We start from the raw sequence: 22,853 nt of genomic DNA on the forward strand, positions 1-22,853 counted from the left end.
GAGAACCTTTTGTTAAGACCTAAGAAAGATCAAAGAATCAGAGTATTACACAGTGATGTAAAAGGTCCTTCAGTGGAGTAAGGGCATGCCTCCCAGATCCTCTCTGGTCAAGCAATAGGTCCTCTAGAACATTTGGCCCTCAGTGAAATTCACAGAGGTCCCACAGAGTTTCTGAGAAAATTGAATTAACAGAAACATTGCCGACTTGGACTGAAAAAGAGATGTAGAAAAATGAAAAAAGGCTGTTGGATCTCTCAGATTTTACTGTAAGGAAGAAAGCCGAGATAACTGTTTAGGTGAAACACGTATTACCTTTCCTGATAAAGGAAGGATGGGCTCAGAGGCAGAACCAAGAGCCTGTAGGGCAAAGCCAAAAGTCACGGAGAATTATTCCCAGGTCCCAAAACCGAGTTAAGGAACTCGTAACATCCAAGCAACTGGATTTCAGGATTTCTGTGGGCCAAGATCTTCTGTGCCTCTCAGTTTCTCCATTTTGGAGCAGGAACGTCTACAGCAGATGCCCTATGACTGTCCCACAACTGCATGTAGGGTCAGGGGCAAATATCTTGTTTCTTTAGTTTCACAAATTCACAAGATAGAGATGAACCACATTTGAGAGCTGGAACTACACCTGAGGAGCTTCATCCACATCTGGACCTGATTTCGATGATGAGGTTCTGGATTTTGAGCTGATGCTGTAATGGGAAACTTAGGGAGACCTTGGGATGGAGTGACAGGGCCAAGAATCACTGGGGGTCAGGACGTGGGCTGTGGTCAGCAGCTTCGAAAAAGGCCTCCGATGATCCCCACCTCCAAACATTCATGTCTCTCTCCTTGAATGTGGGCTGCTGGACCTGAGGACCCTTCCTGAGACCATGAGCCCTTGAACAAGGCGCTGCAGCCCCGGGTGCTGAGGTTTGGTGCATGGTCCTGTAGCAGCAGGTCCCTGGGAGGGCTGAGGCCAAGCAGGCACGACACCTGTGGGGCTCCTGACACCCTGCTCTGCTCCTCCAGCCCTGCCTGTGCGTCATGCCTCTCCCCAGGTTCTGTGCTCATCCCGGGAGAGCGCTACCTGACCTGTCCCTAGCCCGCAAGCTTTATGCTTTCCCCAGAAGCCTCACACTCAGCAGGGAGCCCGCAGTCTTGCAAGTGTCAGGGAAGGAAAGCAGCGTGGTTGTTCACAGATGCCCTGGCTCCCCTTGGAGCCCAGGATCCTCATCCCCTGGGGTCAGAGGAGGTTCTGGCCCCTCCCAACGTTGCCTGTCCTTAGTCCCCACCCTCCTGGCTAGCCCTGCTGCCTCTGTGCCTGACATCTTTCCTCATCAGCCTCTTCCTAACATGAAGCTTGTGCTGGGAGTGGGGGTGACTGACAGCTGGAGCCCCCAGGGGTCTCATTAAAGGGAACTGGTGGGGGACGGAGGAGGGTTCACTCTCTCCTGCCAACCGTAGACCTGGGCAGTGTGCTGGGAGCTGGAGGAGATGGGGGTCAGTCCTCCTGGGATGGAGGCCCTCTGCACCCTGCCGGCTCACGGCCCAGCTGTGCCCACTGCTGAGGGGGACGCTCTTCTCCTGAAGGCCCAGCAGCTGGTCTGGAATATTCATAAACGCCGATGCCTGCCATCCCTGGGCCTGTAGGTCTCCTCAGGTACCCAAAGCACACCTCTCACTGCCTCCCATTCCAGAGACCCCACAAACTACTGCGCATCCCTCACTCCCAACTCTTCCCCCCTGCCCAGACCCTCTTCTCCAGTCCCTACTCCTGTGACATGCTGGACCTGGTCCTCATTTTGATTTGCTAATTTAATCTCCAAAGAGCTGGTTATGATATACAGTGTTAAAAACTAGATGTAGATTCTATGTCTACACAGGAGCTAATTTTCCTTTTCTGTTTATATCCCTTCATGTTGTTAAAATATATTTATGTCTTTTTAGCTACTTTTAAAATCAGGAAAACAATAGATATTTCCAGCTTAGAAGATCATTATTTTCTCTCCTGGTGATCAAGAGCAAGGACTCCAGAGGCAAACAGACAGTATTTGAATCCCTATCCTGGGTGACTTGGGGCAAGATACTTAATGTCTCTGTGCTTTAGAATCCTCACATGTGAAATGGAATTAATAATCATTCCTCCCTCAGAGGGTGGTTGTGAATATTAAATGAGTTAATGTGTATAAAGTGCTTACTGATATGGAACAAATCCTAAATAAATGTTTGTTAAATAAAATTTTTAAATTCAGCCCAGCTGCCCATGAAAAGCAGGTGAGTCATAGTGTCCAGGGGCTCCTGTCTCAGCCCCTGCTCCTGTCTCTCCCTACCTACTTCTGGCCTCCTCCCCAAGGTCCAGATGTCAGAATTCATGCTAGTTCTGCTTACTACTTCAAGCTACCAGCCCCAGATACTGCCCAACCCCCCAGCTCCTGGCAGGTCCTATGCTCTTTGGGCCACCTCTATATTCTGGTTGTAAACTTCACCCTGTAGACCACCAGGGCCTGTGGGCAGGTCACCCACACCCCAGCTGCCCTCCCATTTGACTTCCCAGTGTCATTGACTCTCTCCCCGTCCCTCCACGGTCATACTGGGGGCCTGTCCTAGACCCTGAACTCTGCCTGCAACTGCCTGGTTCTCAGCAGCACCACACCAGGCCTGTAGCCCGGCCAGCTGTGCACAACACGGAGCATGGCGCAGGACCAAGTACCACCCTCCCCCAGCCTCCCTGTCATGCTGGGTGAGAAAGCCACCTCCCTGCCATTGAAGCCTGTGGTTCCCAACTCTGCCATTACCCTCTCTCAGCCCCTTGGGACAGAGGTGAACTTGAGGATTTACCCAATACTTGACTATGGCTACAGGATATGCTTCCAAGCTCTCTCAAGTACAGCTGATCTTAAACAGCATGGGTTTGAACTGTGCAGGACCACTTATATGTAGATTTTTTTCAGTAAATATAGTACAGTAAATGCATTTGCTCTTATGATTTTCTTAATAACATTTTCTAGCTTACTGTATCATAACAATATAGTATGTAATACATTTCACATACAAAATTTGTGTTAATCAACTCTCTATGTTATTAGTAAGGCTTTCAGTCAACAGGCTATTCTTAACGTTTTTGGACTGTCAAAAGTTATATGTGGGCTTTTGACCATGCCAGGGGGCAGCTCCCCTAACCCCTGTGTTGTTCAAGGGTCAACTGTAGTTGTATCCAGGCTGTTGTACCGAGGGTCTCAGTCCGCTGGCTGTTGACTAGAAGCCCACCGTAACAGTTTGTTGCCGTGTGGACCACTCTCCAGGGCAGCTCACAAGAAGGCAACCGGCTTTCCCTAGAGCAAGCGACAGAGCCAGAGGGAGCTCCCAGGTGGTCGTCAGAGTTGTTTTATAACCTGTGACACAAGAAGAAATATGTATTTGGTCTTAGTCTCCAGCTCCTGGTAGAAGAGATGGGAACATCTTTTGTTCTAAGGAAGCACGTCTTGGCAGGCTCTGAGATGGCTTCAGGATGGAAGCTGGTCACCAGGAAGACAAAGGTGTGAATAGGAAGTTGGCACTTTCAGCCCTACCTCCTTCTTCTTCTCTGAAGAAGAGAAGAGGCCTGAGATTGAATTAATCATCACAGTCAGTGATTTAATCAATCATGCCTACATAATGAAACCTCTGTAAAACCCACAAACGATGGGGTTCCAAGAGCGTCTGGGTTGGTGAAAACATCAAGGTGCCGGGAAACTGCTTCCCAGGTGATGCCCAGAGAAGGTGCGGAAGCTGAGACCGTTCTACCATACTTGCCCTGTGCATCTCCCATTCAGCTGTTCTGGAGCATATCCTTTATGATAAATTGATTATAGTATGTAAAGTGCTTTCCTGAGTTCTCTGAGCCATTCTAGCAAATTACTAAACCTGATAGGGGGTCATGGAAACCCCCAATTTGTGGCTGATTTGTCAGAAGTGCACATGGCAACCTGGGACTTGTGACCAGCATCGGGGACTGGGGGTTGTGGGGAGAGAGCCCTGTGGGACTGAGCCTGCAACCTGTGGGGTCTATGCTAAATCCAGGCGGTTTGTGTCGGAACTGAATTGAATCACAGGGCACCCAGTTAGTGTTACAGCTGTTTGTTGATGTGGAAAAAAAACCCACGCATTTGTTGTCAGGACTGTTGTGAGTAAAAACAGCTCATAATCTAATCTTGGTTAACAAGGGAAAGATGCAAAAGGAAGAAATTAAACTGTTCCTATTGTCAGATCACATGGTTGTTTTACTTAGAAAATCCCAGGGTCTCTACAAAAGAAACTCCTTGAATGAATAAGTGAATTTAGTGAGGTCACAGGATATAAGGCCAACACAGGAAAGCCTTATTTCTATATGCTGGCAATGTACAAGTGGAAAACAAATTTTAAATAATACCTTTTATAATGCTTCAGAAATTTAAATACTTTGGTATAAATCTAAGAGGATATGTACAGGATCTGTGTGCCGAAAATGACAGCACTCCAGTGCAAGTCATTAAAGGAGACCTCAATGAATGAAGAGCCACCCCACATCCACAAACAGGCAGACTTAATGTGATCAGGATGTTAACTCTCCCCAAATTCATTAAACTCAATTCCGACAAAAATCCCAGCAGGATTTTTTTTAATAGACGTAGACAAGATGATTCTACAATTAATACAGAAAGGCAAAAAACAGCTAACACAATCCTGAAAAAGAAGAATAAAATGGAAGGAATTACACTTTCCCAAGGTGATTGTTTAGATATGCAGATCAATGACATAGGATTGAGAGTCTAGAAACTGATCCACAAAAATATGGAGATTGGATTTTTGACATTGGCACAATGGAGGAAGAATAATCTTTTCAACAAATGATACTAGAGCAATTTATACCCATATGCAAAAAAATGAAAATAACTTCATGCTTATTTTTAAAAATTAACTCAAAATAGATTATAGAGACAATATTAAGCACTTTTATGCCTCAAAGGACACTATTAAGAGAAAGAGAAAAGAACCCACAGAATGGGAGAAGATATTTGCAAATCATATACATGATAGAGGATTAATATCCAAGAGATACTTAAAAACTCCCACAACTCAACAACAACAACAACAACAAAAACAGTTTAAAAACAGGAAAAGCGCTTAAGTAGACATTTCTCCAACATAGATATGCTGATGGCCATGAAAAGATGCTCACTATTACTAGTCATTAGCAAAATGCAAATAAAACTGACAATGAGATACCACTTCACATCCATTAGGATGGCTACTATTAATTTATTTTTAATGAAAAATAGCAAGTGTTGTGAAGATGTGGAGAAGTTAGAATCCCAGTGCATTGTTGCTTCTAATGTAAAATGGTACAGCCGCTATGGGAAACAGGATGGTGCGTCTTCAAAAGTTAAACACAGCATTACCATCTGATGAAGCGATTTCACTTCTAGTTATACACTTGAAAGAATTCAAAATACATACTCAAAAAAAGAAAAGTAGTGACTCTATAGCATCTTAGTGCACTGATGGACAGTGATTACAATGGGGTGGGGGGGACTTGAAAATATGGGTGAATGTTGAAACCACAGTGTTGCTCATGTGAAACCTTCATAAGATTGTATATCAATGACACCTTAATAAAAACATAGACACTCAAACAGATATTTGCACACTAAATGTACCTACCAGCATTACTGATGTAGCCAAAAGGTGGAAACAATCCAAACATCCATGAACAGAAGAATGGATAAATAACCAAAATGTAAATTTTACATACAATGGAATATTATATAGCCTTAAAAAAAGAAATGAAGTTCAAGTACATGGATGAACCTTGAAAACATTATGCTAAGTGAGGTAAGTCAAACACAAAAGGACAAAAATTATATGATTCCACTTATCTGAGGTACCTAAAATATGTAAATTAATTGAGACAGAAAGTATAATAGAGGGTGCCAGGGGCTGGGAGAAAGTGAGAATGCAGAGTTATTGTTTAATGGATACAAAGTTCTGTTAGGGATGACGACAAAGTTCTAGAAATATATAGTAGTAGATTGCGTAATACTGTGAATATACTTAATGCCACTGAACTGTATACTTAAAAATGGTAAAAATGATAAATTTTGTGATGTAGATACACATATGTATATACATATACACATTTTTCTCAAGTGCATATGAAAAATTATCCCAGATAGACCCTATGTTAGACCACAAAAGAAGTCTTAAAAAATTTTAAAGGACTGAAATCATTCAAAACATCTTTTTTAATTACAATTGCATAAAACTAGGAATCAATCATAGAAGGAAAACTGGAAAAGACAACTATGTAGAAATTAAATAACACACTCTTAAACAACCAATGGATTAAAGAAGAGATCACAAAGGAAATTTTTTTTTTTACAAAGGAAATTTTGAAAATACTTAGAGGTGAATGAAAATGGAAACACACATCTCAAAAACTATGGGATCACAGGGAAAGCAGTAATCAGAGGGAAATTTATAGCAATAAATGACTACATTAAAAAAGAAAGATCTCAAATCAATACCTAATTTTAAATATCAAGGAATAGAAAATGAAGAGCAAAAGCTAGCCCAAAACTAGCATAAGGAAGGAAATAATAAACATTAGAGTGGAAATAAATGAAATAGAGAACAGAAAAACAATAGAGAGGATCACTGCAACCCAAAAACTGATTCTCTAAAAGATTAACAAAATTGACAAATTTTTAGATAGAATGAAAAGAAAAAAAAAGGTGCAAATAACTAAAATCAGAAATGAAAGTGGGGACATTACTACTGACTTTATACAAACAAAAGGGATTATAAGAGAATACTATGAGCAATTTGTACACCAACAAATTATATAACCTAGATGAAATGGGAAAATTCATAGAAAGACAAATTACCACAACTGACTCAACCTACCAAATGGGAGAAAATGTTTGGAAATCATATATCTGATAAGAGTCTAGGATTCAGAGTATATAAAGAAGCCTTATAAATCAATAATAAAAAGATAACCCAATTTAAAAATGGGCAAGGATGCAAATAGACATTTCTCCAAAGATATACAAATGGCCAATAATAACATGAAAAGACTCTCAACATCATTAGTCATTAGGGAACTGTAAATCAAAACCACAATGAAATATCATTTCCCACCCACTATGATGGCAATAATTTAGAAAACAGAAAAATAACAAGTGTCAGGGAGAATGTGGAGGAATCAGAATCCTTATACCTTGCTGATACAAAAGCAAAATGGTGCAACTGCTGTGGAAAACAGTTTATCAGTCCTTCAAAAAGTTGAACAAAATTATCATATGACCTTGCAATTATATTTCTAGCTATTTACCCAACAGAATTGAAAAAACTACTGAAACAAATACTTGTAGCACATATTCATAGCAGCCCTATTCACAACAGCCAAAAGATGGAAACAACCCAAATGCCCATCAATGGATGAAGGGATAAATAAATTGTGGCATATACATTCATTAGGATATTATTCAGCCATAAAAATGAATGAAATACTGACACATGTACATGTGCATGCCATTGTGAATGTGCTAAAAGCTACTGAATTGTACACGTTAAAATTGTTACTTTTATGTCATGTGAATTCAAACTCAATAAACCATTAAATAGTATAGTTCTTGGATGATGTAATAGCATTTGGTGGTCAGATAAATTTGATTATAGATACACATGTATAAAAGTAAAACTATAAAACTTTTAGAGGAAAACACTGGAGGAAATCTTCACGACCTGGGATTAGGCAAAGAATTCTTAGCCATGACACTGAAAGCATGATCCATAAAAGGAGAAAATTCAACTTCATCAGAGTTAAAAACCTTTGCTATGTGAAAGGCACCATTAAGAAATGTAAAGCCACAGACTGGGAAAAATTATTTGCTCATCAAATGTGTGTTAAGGACTTATATTCAGAATATACAAAGAAATGAACTCAATAAGAAGACAAACAAACCAATTAAGCATGGGCAAAATAGTCATTTCACCAAAGAAGATACACAAATATCTAATAAGTGTATGAAAGATGCTAAATATCATTAGTTAATTTGAAAAAGTCAATTAAAACCACATTAAAATACAAACTCATACCCATACACATGGCTATAATGAAAAGAACTGTGGGGATTAGGCCAATTTCAGGGATTTCTATTCCTAATGTACATGGGAGGACTGGGGAAATGACCATTGTAGCACAAACGTCAGTGGACCTACTCTGAACTGGACTCCGTCCAGAACTCCATTTATTGCCATTTATTAGCTGGCCAGTCTGTGCTCCTACCTAACAAGGGGCCATGATTACACTCTGAGTCTCAGGTTAGCTGTCTGTGGCCACCTGTCTTTAAAATGTTTAGGTGTTTTCCTTTTCCCAATGCCCAGTTGCCCAAGTAAATAGCCGTAGGTTCCCTTGGGAGAAGGCCAGAAGCGATCACCACTATGTTCAACTGCCTGGGGTCGCAGGGTCTTTCATCCTGGAGGTCCAGCCTCTTCATCAGTTAATGGGCTCTGCGTTTGAAACTGGCTTAGGGTAGAAACTGGACAAAGGGGAGTGATTTTCAATGGGAGCAACTGCCCTCAGCTTCATCATCACCCTTGAATTCTTTCCGTAATTCAGTTTGAGTAGTACCCTTGTTCGCCAACTGTTTTGCCCGGAGGTTATACGAAGTTTTATAAACCATTTCCATAACTCTCTTCTGCCACCCCAGGCGCATCACACTTTAACAGGATTCCCGCTACTACCTGGAAAAACCTGTAAAGTAAGTATGAAATGGGACTCCTTGGAGGCTGAGGGCCGCGCAATGAGTTGCCTTTCCCTTTTGTATTGATCTACTGCCCCCATGTGGCCACTTTCTGAATTTCCTAAACAACCGCAAGCTCTCCAGATGGTGGCCCAGCTGTGAATAGCCTCAAACTCACCCTGCTGGTCTCAATGACACGCTCACCCTGACCGCGGACAGCATTATGTGACCTGGGACAGGTTACTTAACCCTCCTGGGCCTCGTTTCTGCCCTTTCTAAAATGGGGGATAGTGAATTAAATGAAATGATGAAATGAAACAATACAACTCAATTCCCAGATTAAACTAAGGGCTCAGTAAATGTTAGGTACGGTGGCATAATGTTGAGTCCCTTTCTCTATAGAATAAGGGTGGCAACAGTCACCCTCACACTTTGCCGCGATGACTGAGCTGCAAAGTCACCTGCAAATGTTGGCAATCCGTACTCAGCTCCACACCAGCCCTTTGCAAGGCTCCTTGACAAATGTTCTGCTAGACCAAGCTGGCTCTTGCTGGCCGGCCTCACACCACAGTTGAGCAAAAGGAATAGGAGTTGTTGAGATGAGGGGTAGCCTGGCTCAACAGAGGCCTGATTCCAAGACTAAGGAGGAGAAATCCCTCACTAGACGATGCTCTAACACTCTTAAAAGCTGGAAAGATCTACTTCCCTATGGTTGGGGTCATAGGAGTGTATATTTTCCCCAAGCCTCTCCTTCCTGGACCAGTTACTGAAGACTTGTAGGTGTGAGACAGCCAGGCATCTTCCAGGATGTGATTTCTGTCCAGCAACACAGCCAACCTGTGAGGAAGCTATTAGTCCCCTGGGTCACACAGAGCAGAAGTGTCAGGCTCGGAGTTCAGGAGCCGCTCCAACCTCATAGGTGGCCTGGGCCTGAGCTGGAATTCAGTCCAAGACCAGGAGGACCTGCCAGGCTTGGCTCCATTTCACTAGAGCAGGGCCTGCCTGCCTCTTTGTCAGAGATGGCCGATCACCAGCCTTGCAGACTGAGAAGGGGAGCCCTGCCCTGGCCTATGAACCCCATCACTGCTGAGGTGACCCCTTAGACAAACAAGCAGAAACCTCAGGACCTGCTGCCTCTCATTCCCAGGAATTAGCCATGCTTGCCCATCTCAAGGACAGAAAAGGCAGCTGGAAGTTCAGGGTGGTAACTGAAGAAGGCCTGGGGGTGGTGCTGTGACCCAAATGTTCCTAATGGGTGACACCGTGTACTTTGGAAACTGCACTGGCTATTTTGGAGGTAATGTTTCAATACAGTATGTAGGCCACCAGTTTAATTTCTAATCCTGGGAAAGAAATTTATATGTATTCCTAGGCAAGTGTTTCTAAAAGTTATTAAGTGGCTTTACCCAAAAGTTTTCCCAAGGATGACTATCTAAATGTCCCCCAAAGAGACTTTTCTGAGTTCTTGATTCCTGTGAATTTGTTGTGGTAAATATAAGGCAGGAATTTTGAAGAGGTCAGAGAAGAACATTAGAAGAACAAATCATCCGGTGTTTTCTAGAAATTTCCTAATTTTAATGTACTGTCGTCAGATAACCTGCTAGGTGGATTTTATTTTGTTGGATCTGAGTCAGACTATCTGCATCAGGATCTTGGCTCCAGCAGCAATGGGACCTAGGAAAATTTATTTCATCTTGCATCTTAGCGTTAAGCATTCCCAAAGCAGCTATGTGGGTAGCGGCAGAGCTGCTGAGGGTTAACGCTTCAGATGCCAGGCCGGCTGGCCACACTTCCTTAGGCAGGGCTGTCAGGAGGCATTGAGCCCATACTCATGCAGAGAGGATGTTACACACACACACACAGCAAGAGCAAAATCAACCTGGAGTGAGCTCCTTGTGTCCCTAGTCTCACAGGACGATACCAGGCTGGAGGTCCACATACCAGATGGTATGGCCAGTGAGTTGCTCTGCTGTGCAGAGCCAGCTCTCAACTCTAGTCAAGCAGTTTTTTGGACTTTCACAGGACTCTTTAGACATATCCTAGTGGAAATAGGGCAACTGGATGAGAAATGGCCTTGCAGCAGACTCCTAAAGATAGGGAGGCAGGTGAGACACAGCCTCACCATGCTGCTTACCTCCTGTTGCTCCAGGAAGAATTCCAGGGTGGCCCACTAAGACTTTGGTCAGACTTCGGTCAAGCGTATGTGGAGACTTGTAAGGCTGCTGGTCACCAGGCAGAGCTGCTCCCTTGAACTTGTTTTCATCATCCTGTAAGACATGGATTTGAAGAATATTTAACACAGGTGTATATTTAAGATAAAGTCCACATGAAATTCACCATTTTAAAGTGTAGTAGTGGTTTTTAGTATGTACACAGAAGTGTGTGTCTATCACGACTGCCTAATTCTAGAACATTTTCACTGCTACAGAAGAAACCCTGTGCCAGTTAGCAGTTGCTCTTCATTCTCCCCTCCCCCAGCCCCTGGCGACCACTAACCCTCTTTCTGTCTCTGGATTTGCCTATTCTGGTCATTTTCATTTAAATGGAATCATACAGTATGTGGTCTTTTGGGGCTGGCTCCTTTCACTTGGTGTAATGTTTTCAAGGCTTATCCAAGTTGTAGCATATTATCAGTAATTCACTCCTCTTTATGGCAAAATGATATTCTGCTGGATGGATGTGTTTTGTTTATCCACTCATCACTTGAAGGACATCTGTGCGGTTTCCACTTTCTGGCTATTATGAGTAATGCTGCTATGAACATTCATGTATGAATTTTTGTGTGAACATATGTTTTTAATTCTCTTGGGTATACAACTAGGAGTGGAATTGCTGGGTCTTACGGTAACTGTGTTTGATTTTTTTGAGGAACTTGTCCACAACTGCTATTTTTTATTGGTAATGTACCTTTAAAATGATAAAAACCACTCTTCACAGAGCCTGGCCCACAATATTCATTCTTTCATCCTACAAATATTTATAGAGCACCTACTAAGTGCCAAATGTTGTAGATGTAGGAAATAATGGTGAATAATAGGCAGAAAGCTGGAATCAGTGTGTGTGTGTATGCATACATCAGTGTGTGCGTGCATATGTGTGTATACTGTGTATATGTATATGCATGTACACGTGATTTGTGTATATGTGTGCTGTTTATGTATGTATATGTGCACTGTATGTGTATATGTGTGTATGTGTGTGTGTGTGCACTACATACATGTGCATTTGTGGGGAAGTCAGATGGTGATATGAGTTATGGGGAAACAAAGTGGGGAAGGGGGCTAGGGGCTTCTGGGTGGGCGTGGATCATTGTGTTTAATTGGGTGGTCAGGGAAGGCCCCACTGGCAGAGAGAGGGAGGTGAGGGAACACGGGCTCTCCTCCAAGAGAAGGGAATTGCAGAGGCAGAAGTTCCAAAGCTGTGGCGTGCCCAAGGAACCGCAGAGGGGCCAGCCAGGCATGGTTAAGAGAATAAAGAGAGTGGCAGGGGATGATCACAGGGAAACACCAGAACCACAGCTTGCAAGGCTGGGGGCCTGGTGAGAACTCTGGCCTTTTATTCTGAGATGCAGGAGCCATAGGAGGGATCTGGGACATGTAGTGATAGGATCTTACAGGGCTCAAGTGAGACCCTCCAGCCTCTGTGCTGCAAAGCGATGGAGATGGGACAGGGCTGTAGGTTGGGAGATGATGGCGATGGTCCTGGTGGGAGATGGTGGTGGTCTGGGCTGGGGTCAGTGGTGGGAGGTGGTGAGAAGGGGTCAGTCTCTAGGAAAGTTGTGGAAATAGAGTCAACAGGATTTGCTGATTCCATGGATTATGAAATGCAAGGAAAGAGTAGAAAATTATCCCAGCAGATTTTGGCCTAAGCAACTGAAGGGAAAGAAAGCTAAACAATTCAGCAAGCTAGGGGCCCTTTCTTTGTTCACTGTGGGACCCCCTAATGCCTAGAGCAGTGCCTGGCACTTAGTAGGGTTCAACAAACTGAGTAGCTGGAAAGCTGGCAGGATCCTCAGTAAGGCCTCTGTCAATGTTTATTCTCTGATGCCTTGGATCACCGGACCTAGGTGACACCTCCGTCCCTCTGGTCTCAAACATTGGGTTTTTGTGACTTTTACTAGGTCACTGACCCTCATGGAGATTTTTGCCAGAATCCCTTAGAGGTGTTTGAAAGAGGGCAGGCTTACTGAATCAATGTATTGCCTTTGAATAGATGCATGTGCTCTTGTTTTACTGGAGTTTGAGCCCTTATGAATCTCACGCTGTGTTCTCTGCCTACCACCTACCATTTGTTTTACATTTTTTATTACACTATTATTGATATACACTCTTACAAAGGTTTCACATGAAAAAACAATGTGGTTACTACATTTACCATATTATCAAGTCCCCACCCATACCCCAATGCAGTCACTGTCCATCAGTGCAGCAAGATGCCACGGATCCACTATGTGCCTTCTCTGTGCTACACTGTTTTCCCCATGATCCCCCACACCATGTGTACTAAACATAATACCCCTCAATCCCCTTCTCCCTCCCTCCCCACCTGCCTTCCCACACCCCTCCTATTTGGTAACCACTAGTTCCTTCTTGGAGTCTCTGAGTCTGCTATTTTGTTCCTTCAGTTTTGCTTCATTGTTATACTCCACAAAAGAGGGAAATCATTTGGCATTTGTCTTTCTCCACCTGGCTTATTTCACTGAGCATAATGTCCTCCAGCTCCATCCATGTAGTTGCAAATGGTAGGATTTCTTTTTTTCTTATGGCTAAATAGTATTCCATTTTGTATATGTACCACATCTTCTTTATCCATTCATCTGCTGACAGACACTTAGGTTGCTTCCATATCTTGGCTATTGTGAAAAGTGCTGCGATAAACATAGGGGTGCATATGTCTTTTTGAATCTGAGAAGTTGTACTCTTTGGGTAAATTCCAAGGAGTGGGATTCCTGGGTCAAATGGTATTTCTATTTTTAGTTTTTTGAGGAACCTCCATATTGCTTTCCACAATGGTTGAACTAGCTTACATTCCCACAGGCAGTGTAGGAGGGTTCCCCTTTCTCTGCATCCTTGCCAGCATTTATTGTTCTTAGTCTTTTTGATGCTGGCCATTCTTACTGGTGTGAGGTGATATCTCACTGTAGTTTTAATTTGCATTTCCCTGATGATTAGTGATGTGGAGCATCTTTTCATGTCTGTTGGCCATCTGAATTTCTTCTTTGGAGAACTGTCTCTTCATTCATACTCTGTCCATTTGTTAATCGGGTTATTTGCTTTTTGGGTATTGAGGCATGTAGTTCTTTATATATTTTGGATGCTAAACCCTTGTTGGGTATGTCATTTACAAATATATTCTCCCATACTGTAGGGTGCCTTTTTGTTCTGTTGATGGTGTCCTTTGCCATACAGAAACTTTTTAGTTTGATGAAGTCTCATGAGTTCATTTTTGCTTTTATTTCCCTTGCTCGAGGAGATGTGTTCAGGAAGAAGTTGCTCATGCTTATATTCAGGAGATTTTTGCCTATGTTGTCTTCTAAGAGTTTTATGGTTTCTTAACTTACATTCAAGTCTTTAATCCATTTTGAGTTTACTTTTGTCTATGGGGTTAAACAATAATCCAGTTTCATTCCCTTGCATGTAGCTGTCCAGTTTTGCCACACCAGCTGTTGAAGAGGTTGTCATTTCCCAATTGTATGTCCATGGGTCCTTTATCATATATTAATTGACCATATATGGTTGGGTTTATATCAGGGCTCTTGAGTCTGTTCCATTGGTCTATGGATCTGTTCTTGTGCAAGTACCAAATTGTCTTGATTACTGTGGCTTTGTAGTAGAACTTGAAGTTGGGGAGCATAATCCCCCCAGCTTTATTCTTCCTTCTCAGAATTGCTTTCCACCTACCATTTTTTGAACAGTTACTTGGCCCCAGGCACTGTATGTATTAGCACATTAATACTATTACTAGTGTCAACTAATAGTGAGGAAATAGGCACAGTGTTTAGTTAAGGTTAACTTGAAGAACACACAGCTAAAAAGTGGTTATCTGGGATCAAAACCAGTCTTCTCCCTGGCCTGGAGTTGATGTTCACTTGTCACGACTGTTTCTGTGGAACTCCTGCGTTCAGATGCCAGTTGGATTTTTCCAACTCTAAGCTTTAATTCCAGAGGGCCATTCTCTAGATTTTTGCTAAACCTCACCTTTAACTTGATTTCAAGCCCCACCCACCACTCTTGATAAAAAAGTGTACATCTCTTAGTCCTCACCAGGAATGTCAAATTCTAACCTTTAATCAAGGCATCTTTCCTCTTCCTCCCTAGAGTGAGCGACACCAGTCATCCAAGGAATCCTGCAAGTTTACAGACTCCTTCCTGCATAGAATTGATTTACCAATTATTGCCCAGGACTTGCCCCCTAGTGCAGGCATGATTTGGGTACTTCTGAGTTGGGAGAGGGAATCTCAAGATGATGCAATGAACTCTAATTTCTAACAGTGAAAATTCACATCCATTCTTATCATTCATTGTAATCTTTCCAGCCACTTCTTCTTTCCACCAGTCTTATTCCATTCTTTCTCCTGGTCACCATCTGTTATGGCCAGTTACAGAATTTACAAACATCTAAAAGCTGAGCATTTTCCAAACATCTCACCAAATACTGCCCTAAATTCAACTCGAAATGCCCCATAATGTCTACCTTATAACAGTGTAAGATGTGAAAAGTGGCATTTGTTGCATCCTTTGATCTTAGCCAGTCTTGGCTGCACCGAGGCAATCGGAAATGGACCAGAGTGAAAACAACGGCTGGTAGCAGGGCCATTACACAAACACCTGAAAGTCCACACGGTGGATTTTGTTTGTATCAGGTGGACTTGTTGGGTGCTCTGAAACCATAGTATGGTGCACACTTGGGAAAAAAACTTGGGAAAGAATTAACACACTCATTGAAATATGCTAAAAATGTTCTTTAAAATTTTTTTGATTTTTTAAAATTGAAGTATAGTTGATATACATTAAAATGTTTTAAAAAATACACTCCACCTTCCTTCCAAGAGACGCCACTTGGTAGTCAACCCCTAGAACCCTAGGCTAAAGTGAAAGGACCTTGTTCAGCAAAGATGCCAAAATGTGATTTTCATCACTTTTAACCTTAGTATTCACTGGAGGCAGTTGGAGGGAAAACTAACAACCCAAAAGCAAACCGAATGACCTCTAAAGAGGAAAAAAGCTGGTAAGGAGCAAGCCTTGTCCCCTGAGTGGGGGACCCATGTCCATGCAGGTGCAGCGGTTCTGGGGGCTCCTTCCTGATTTCTTCTTTCTGGTCCACCTGTCCTGTGAAACTGTGTTAGGAATTCCAAAGTCCTTGTCTGGACTGAGGACAAAAGGCCACATCTTCACCCCTCAGGCTCAAGCATAGCCTTCATGGTTATCCCAAACACCATCAGCAGTGGGTCACAGGGTGACCAGGTGGGTCCTGGACAGTCCCTGGGCAGATGGCACTAAGACCTCAGCTGTTACTGGAAGCGTTAATGAGACACACACGATGGAAGACAGAGAAAGCAGGAGAAGCAGAGAGGGAGAAGAGAAATAAGATATTCATGGGTGTTTGAACGAAAGCAATTCCTGTAGACCAGCTAAAACACTGGTACCACAGATGTGCAAGTCAGCTTGCTGTGCACTACTTCTATCTTTAGATGCCACAACACAGCCATTTAAGTCAAGCTCTTATCCACATGAATGAAATGGAAGGGGATGTGTATAACACACAATTTGTTTATATATGTAAAACAATATATTCAAATCGGAGTACATTTAAGCTGGGTGGCCAAGTGATATTGTAAAAGATAAGCCATGTAAGGGTTCAGTGTAGTCTGGGAGACTGTTACAACGTCTGTGATTCATTCTAAAATATTACTCTATAGTCAGTGATATTTTCTAAGGCAAGCTTTAATTCTAAAAATAGCCCACAGGGTGGCTGCCATCCAACTGGGCCACACTCTGTGTGGCCGTTTCAAGCTCTTTTGCAATTCAATGCTATAATGAGCACACTGCATTATCAAAAAATGTTTTTTTTATGGATGAAAGTAGTGTCTTGTTAATTGTCGTGAGAGGCTCTTCACAGACAAAATTAAAGGCATTCAAGACTGGTCAGAATAGTTTACGTGACTTGGGTGTAAGGATCCGTGAAATCTTCAGCCCCTAGAGACTGTGGCTGAGGCCACCTTCCCAGTATGTCTGGTCCACTTACTGAGTTAAAGAGTATTACAAAGTCTTACCTTAGGCCTATTGTTTCTTCTGCTCCAAGTAAACCTTTTATACAAGGCGTCAAGAGCATCTAAAAGGAGAAAGCTGGAGCTTCATCCGGTTTATACAATAGGATGCACTGTTTTGTGCCAGCTTTGTTAGTAAATGCAGACTGATGTTTTGTGTGTAAGGCAGGATTCCAAACACGGTCACTCAAATCTGGTAACAAGATTAAGGGAGTAGCCCCCTTACCAGGTCAGATCAGTCACTTTATCTACCAACTGTAACAGGCTTGGTGACATTTGAAAATGCTCCGTTGGGTGTAGAAAGGTTTTTAGGAAATTATCTCTTAAGAATTCTTTTATGAGGGGAACATCTGGAAAAACAGCAAGTTGTAAATGATGCTTAGGTTTAGACCAAAGCTCTGTACCTGAGAGCTCAGAAATTACGTGTAAGTGAGAAAGAACAGGGGTGATGGAGGCTTATGCAGACCAGGGGGGCCAACCACAGGCCATGTCCATTGTCTACAAAGGAACAATGTAAATACTAAGTAAATCTAAATAAAGACGTTTAGACCAGAAGAGAAAAATCACCATCTAGAGCTTAGAAAAGCAGCCCCAGAGGGGTTTGTGCACCTGTGTCCCTTAGGGGTTTTCAGATGACATGCACCCACTCATCAACGTCCCACTCATCAACGTCCATGCATAATCTCAACACGAAGGAAAGTTATCAGGGGCACAAAATCCTACTTAAGCGTTTTTCATGTGACTCTTTCACCAGTTGCTGTAAAGTTCAACTTTATAAAACCTGAGGACTCAGGAGCATCCTACTTACGCAGCTTGAGGAACTTGATTAAGGCCCTGCTGACCAGACAGCAACTGACTAAAATGCCATGAGGATTTCAGGTTCTGGGCCAGCTCCTCTTACAGATGAGTCATTTTTCAAATTGGATTCTGCTAACCAAGTCGAGGAGTGGTAAAAAGAAGTCTACATGTGATGCTGGCAGCACAGTTCCTTAAATTACAAACTCCCCAAGCTCACATACTTATTTATATATGAATTATTTGACTGAAATAGGCTGAAAAATATAGATGTTAATGAGTACTCATCAAAAACAAAGCCAAAGCATTGCTTAAGCAGGGATGGAGCTGATGGGGACAGGGAATTTGATCTTTACACTGTGCTGAGAAACAGTCATTTGGAGTTGGCTTTGTTCTATGTGATTAAATTCTTCAGGTAAGGCCATGTGTAAAGCTATTGTCACGAAGGGCCAGAAGGCCCGCGAACTGCTGTGTCATCTTGCACTCCAATCCAGCCTCTCCCCACTCCAACCTGGAGACTGGGCTTCAGCTCGTACCAAGTCTAAGGGTTTGGGTCTCAAAGTGTCCAGTGGAGCTTAAGCATGGCCTCTGTGCGGGAATTAACAGCAACACCAGCGTGTACAATTCTGGGCTTGCAGACGCAGTGTTCTACTTACCACTGCACGTGAAGTCGACTTTGCACGTGCCTTCCAAACTGCACAGGCAAATCATTTTGAAGCGATAGGGATCTTACATGTAGCAGACAATGGGGCTTTTCCCCATGAGGCTTATACCTTGGTTAGAGCTTTTAGCACCCACTCCTGTTACCCCTGCAGCTTTCTTATAGCTCCGTTTCACAGGGCTGCACTAACTGTATTAGACTCTTCACTACGTAAGACTTTTTACTGAACATTATTCAGTGGCAGGGACCCCATTCAGAAAACCCTTTTCCTCCAACCAGTTCCTTCCTCTTGACCACCTCCCTTTCCTTATTTGCCCCTAACATAGAACTGTGAACTACTGAAATTTGTGCCCATCCCTAGAGCCACGTGTAAAACATACAAGGTAGGTGGTACACTTGCTGAGAGGCCACTAACAGAACCCTTTGGACTCACCTGCTTTTTAATCATGACCCACCGGCCAGAAAAAATGCAAATAGGCTTAGTGAATACTAAAAATCTCTTTGAACATTACTGAAAACTCAAATATTGAGAGTAAAACTTGGATGGAGGATATTGGGATGGATTTTTGTTACTTCTGTTTTTCTAATTATGTAATCTGCTGTCCTAAGCTACATTTCTTTGGGGCCATCAGGAAATGGGCTTTCTCTTATATTACCTGAGTCTAATTATCAACAAATAACTGACTACTCTGTTAGTAACAAACCTAGACTCCAATTCTCTGGGTTTAAGGAAAAACCCAATCTAAATCCAAATATTTCACTGTAGCCAACTGCAGAAGTTATATCTTACGACTGCAGCCAGGTATTTCAATTTGTTCAAAAGCACTGAAATATTTCAGGCAATGAAATAAATGAAAAACAATGAGGAAGTCATGAGGTAGATTCTGTTTCAGTCAAAACCCAGATCCTGTTGTTCTCTGTGATTAAATAACTAGGACTATGAAGCCCAAGGGTATCTTAAACACAAAGTTGAGCAGGAATTACTTTGGAATTTTTAAACACACTGCATATTCTATCCCAGAAGTTGCACAGAAATAGAAAAATATATATAGTTTCAAACATTCTCTGTAGGTCTTCCTCTTCACTGTAAGTTTTCTGAGGTTCTCTGTATGTTGTGACACTAAACTTCATCCAGAACACTATGAGCAGAAAGATTTAAATTATTTCCAAACTGGAAGTAAAGATAAGCACTACAGACTTATGCCCCAGACACTCAAAACTGAGCAAAGAACAGAACTACTCAGAACTTAGGATCTTGGCCTCAGATATCGATCTTGTCTCCTCTACATCAAAGTCTTAGAAGTTTTTATTCAGCAATTCCAATACGTTAATTCAGCAACTAAAGAAAAAGGACACAAGAATTTGAAGGGCTTAAATACATTTTTTATATTGATAGTCTGCATCTTTCTACCCTAAAATAATACATCATTATTGATTACATACAGGATGAGGTGAGGTATTTGTAAAATATCTGGTAAAAAATAATATACAGTATTCTGCATGAGATGGGATCTTATGAACCCTTAGGTCTTCTCAAGTGTTAAATTGATCATCTAAATTAAACTGCCCTAAAAGGACTTACAGTTGTTCCCTCAAACCATGTCTAAAAAGAAAGATGTTACATTTTCCCAGAACTCATGCAGAAAAGGGAAAGATGAACATAATTGGCAATTATTGTTTCTCACATCCAACATAATGCATTCACACAAAACCATGATCTCCAACTTCAGCATAAAAAGAAAAAATATATACTGGATTAGAGATACAAAATCTCTGAATAATAGTTAGGCTAACTTACCGACAGCAAAGAAATTCAAGTGGTCAACAGTCTTGAAAATGCTTTATTGAAATGTGTGACTTATGTGCAGAAGATGTGTTTGAAAAGACCACAGGTTGAAAACTGGTTTTTGAAACGACTCAACAACCAATTGAAAAAAAACAAAATCCCTACTGGACATGACTTCTAGTATAACCAGAAGCCTGGTGTAAAATTTTCCTTTAAAATATTTTCCATCACAGAGACTAAAGAAAACAAAGCTATTATTTTGGAAATTACTGGAGTCTGAAGTTTCAGAGGAGAAGCAACAGTTTTTTTAGACATGTGGGGTGACTTTTTTTTTGGTTACGTTTGGATGAACATGGACTTCACAGTTCTTGGAAGAACACCCAAGGGTGTTCGAGTCGATATGCTTGTTGTATTGGAGAAACGGAGAAACAGACGGTAAAGGAAGAGCACAACGGGAGAAAGAGGAGACTGAGAAAAGGGCTCAGAGAAAAGACAACTGGAACAAGACATGATTAGGTTAAGTCTAGTTATAAATTTATCAGAAGCTGTGCGCACCTTTTTAAAAAGTCCTAAATTTACATTCCAAAAACTGCCCCCCCAACCCCAAACCCGCTGTCCCTGCCTTGGAGCTATTGTGAAAATCTATGCACAAAAACTGAAAAAGAAAATAAAAAATATCCCAGCCCCTTCAAACCCCCAAACAAACCCAAAAAAGCTGTACATTTTATTTTTACACATAGGATTAATAATATAGGCATATAGGTGGCATGACTCAATTAAAAGGCTTTACTTTTTATGCCAGAAAAAACCCAATAAATAAAAGGTGCTCAAGTTAGCGTTAAGAATTTGGTTGTACTGTATTGACAAAAATCTGGGAAGGCAAATCCTCAAGGCTCCCCTGATACTGATCTGTCTCAGCAAACTATGAAGCAAGTACATAAATAACGCAAAATATGATTGAGAATGTGAGATTTTCAAAAACAAAGACAACATAATTCAGGTTAACTTCGTTCAACAGTGAATAAATGAAATTCATCTACACCTGAATAAAACATATTTAACAATTGAAAAAAATTTAAACAACCACAAAAAGTAACAACTTTAAACAAATAGGAACAGGATTTGTTTTTAGGGCACACAAATGCCCTGCAGCAGATCCCGACAGTAGCTTTACTGGTGTGTCTTCTACAGATGAGTTAGAGACAGGCTGAGCTCCATACGGACAGGATGACTAGCACGGCCACAGGACAGTCACACAGGGCGGAGAGCGACACCTGGCCATGGCCCCTGGACTCGCTGCAGAGCTGGCTTTGTGCGCAGGAGGCACACAAAGGAAGGTGATTCAGGCGGACATTATTCAAAAGCTACTTGGTCATGTAACTCCTGCCGTGTAACGATTGAATAATGCTTGGGAAAGCTTTGGGCTTGTATTTTTAAGTTTTACTCCTTGTATTTAATATTTTAAATAACAAGGTCACTAAAACTCATGCACACTGCAAAAAACCTCATGCAGTAGTTAAGGTAAACCATCCAAGCAGTTTTTATTCATTAATATTCATAAATACACACAGCAGCTTCATTAGAGATTTCAATTTTCCTCTTCAGTTTGAATGTGGAATATTAGGAGAGCCTTTTGCATGTCAAGGAACAGGAAGCAGAGATCACCCCTGCACTGCTACCTACATTTACCTGCTAGAAGTAAAAATTAGTTAAGTGGAAATGATTATCATATATATTTCCTCTCTTCCTTTTGAATGTACACAATGAAACAAGAGTGACAGACCTGAAATTACAATCACCAAACAAACCCAAGATAGTTGTTGTCCACTTTCATTGGCAAATACAGCACAGAGGACATTGTCTGCGAACAGGGATGTCATCAAAGAGGAGGTGGTGGAGGCTCATTTCCTTTATTACTCTCTTTTAAATTTAGGTTTTCTAAAGCAACATCTAAAGGCATAATATCTACACAGCCCATAGCACCAAAATCAGCCATTTCCCCCCGTTCATCCTCGTCCGAGGACGAGCTCTCTTCACGCACTAAAGTGGACAGAAGGAGCTCTTGGACAAACAGGCTGCGGTCTGCACGCTCACTTTCCATGGACTGGCGCTCTGTTTCAGACATTTTAGGATCATTCAACCTGTGTGAGTTAAAGAAAAGACCTTATTGGTAAAAAGTCAATGAACAATGACACGGTCAGTTCTGACAATGTCCTACACACTGTGCAAGCACGGGTGGCAAAATTCAGAATCTGAGACTATTATTGGAACATCTTGCTCTAATTTATCACCTTAATTGTGCTGAGATGAATTCCTCACACTTGTAGCAACAGTTACTCTGAGGTGCAAATCTATGCTTTACTTGGAATCAGTGAGAAAAACGTATTTCCTCAGAGAAAATTATAAAAATTTTTTCTCAGGAAAACAAAATTTCTCACAGGTAATAATACGCTTAGGGAAATAGTGATTTCCCTAACCAGAATTTCACCTGTGGGTAATAAAAAGAGGAAAAGTAGCAACCCCAGTCACAAAAACAGAATCTATAATAACTAGAATATTCAAAAGAAAGAAAATCCTACAAGTTTTCCTAATTTT

General features: G+C 41.8%; 1 protein-coding gene across 1 annotated transcript in view; it reads right to left on the bottom strand.

Moving 5' to 3' along the window:
- Positions 1 to 20,295: 20,295 nt before the first annotated feature.
- KCMF1 (potassium channel modulatory factor 1) overlaps positions 20,296 to 22,853 on the bottom strand; it is a 49,994-nt gene continuing 47,436 nt past the window's right edge. The window contains exon 7 of the mRNA XM_037011992.2: positions 20,296 to 22,399. Within this exon, the coding sequence (XP_036867887.1) occupies positions 22,138 to 22,399 (262 nt within the window). The 3' untranslated portion in view covers positions 20,296 to 22,137. The remainder of the gene's footprint in view (positions 22,400 to 22,853) is intronic.

This window comes from Manis javanica, chromosome 1, assembly GCF_040802235.1.
Source record: "Manis javanica isolate MJ-LG chromosome 1, MJ_LKY, whole genome shotgun sequence".
Taxonomy (NCBI): domain Eukaryota; kingdom Metazoa; phylum Chordata; class Mammalia; order Pholidota; family Manidae; genus Manis; species Manis javanica.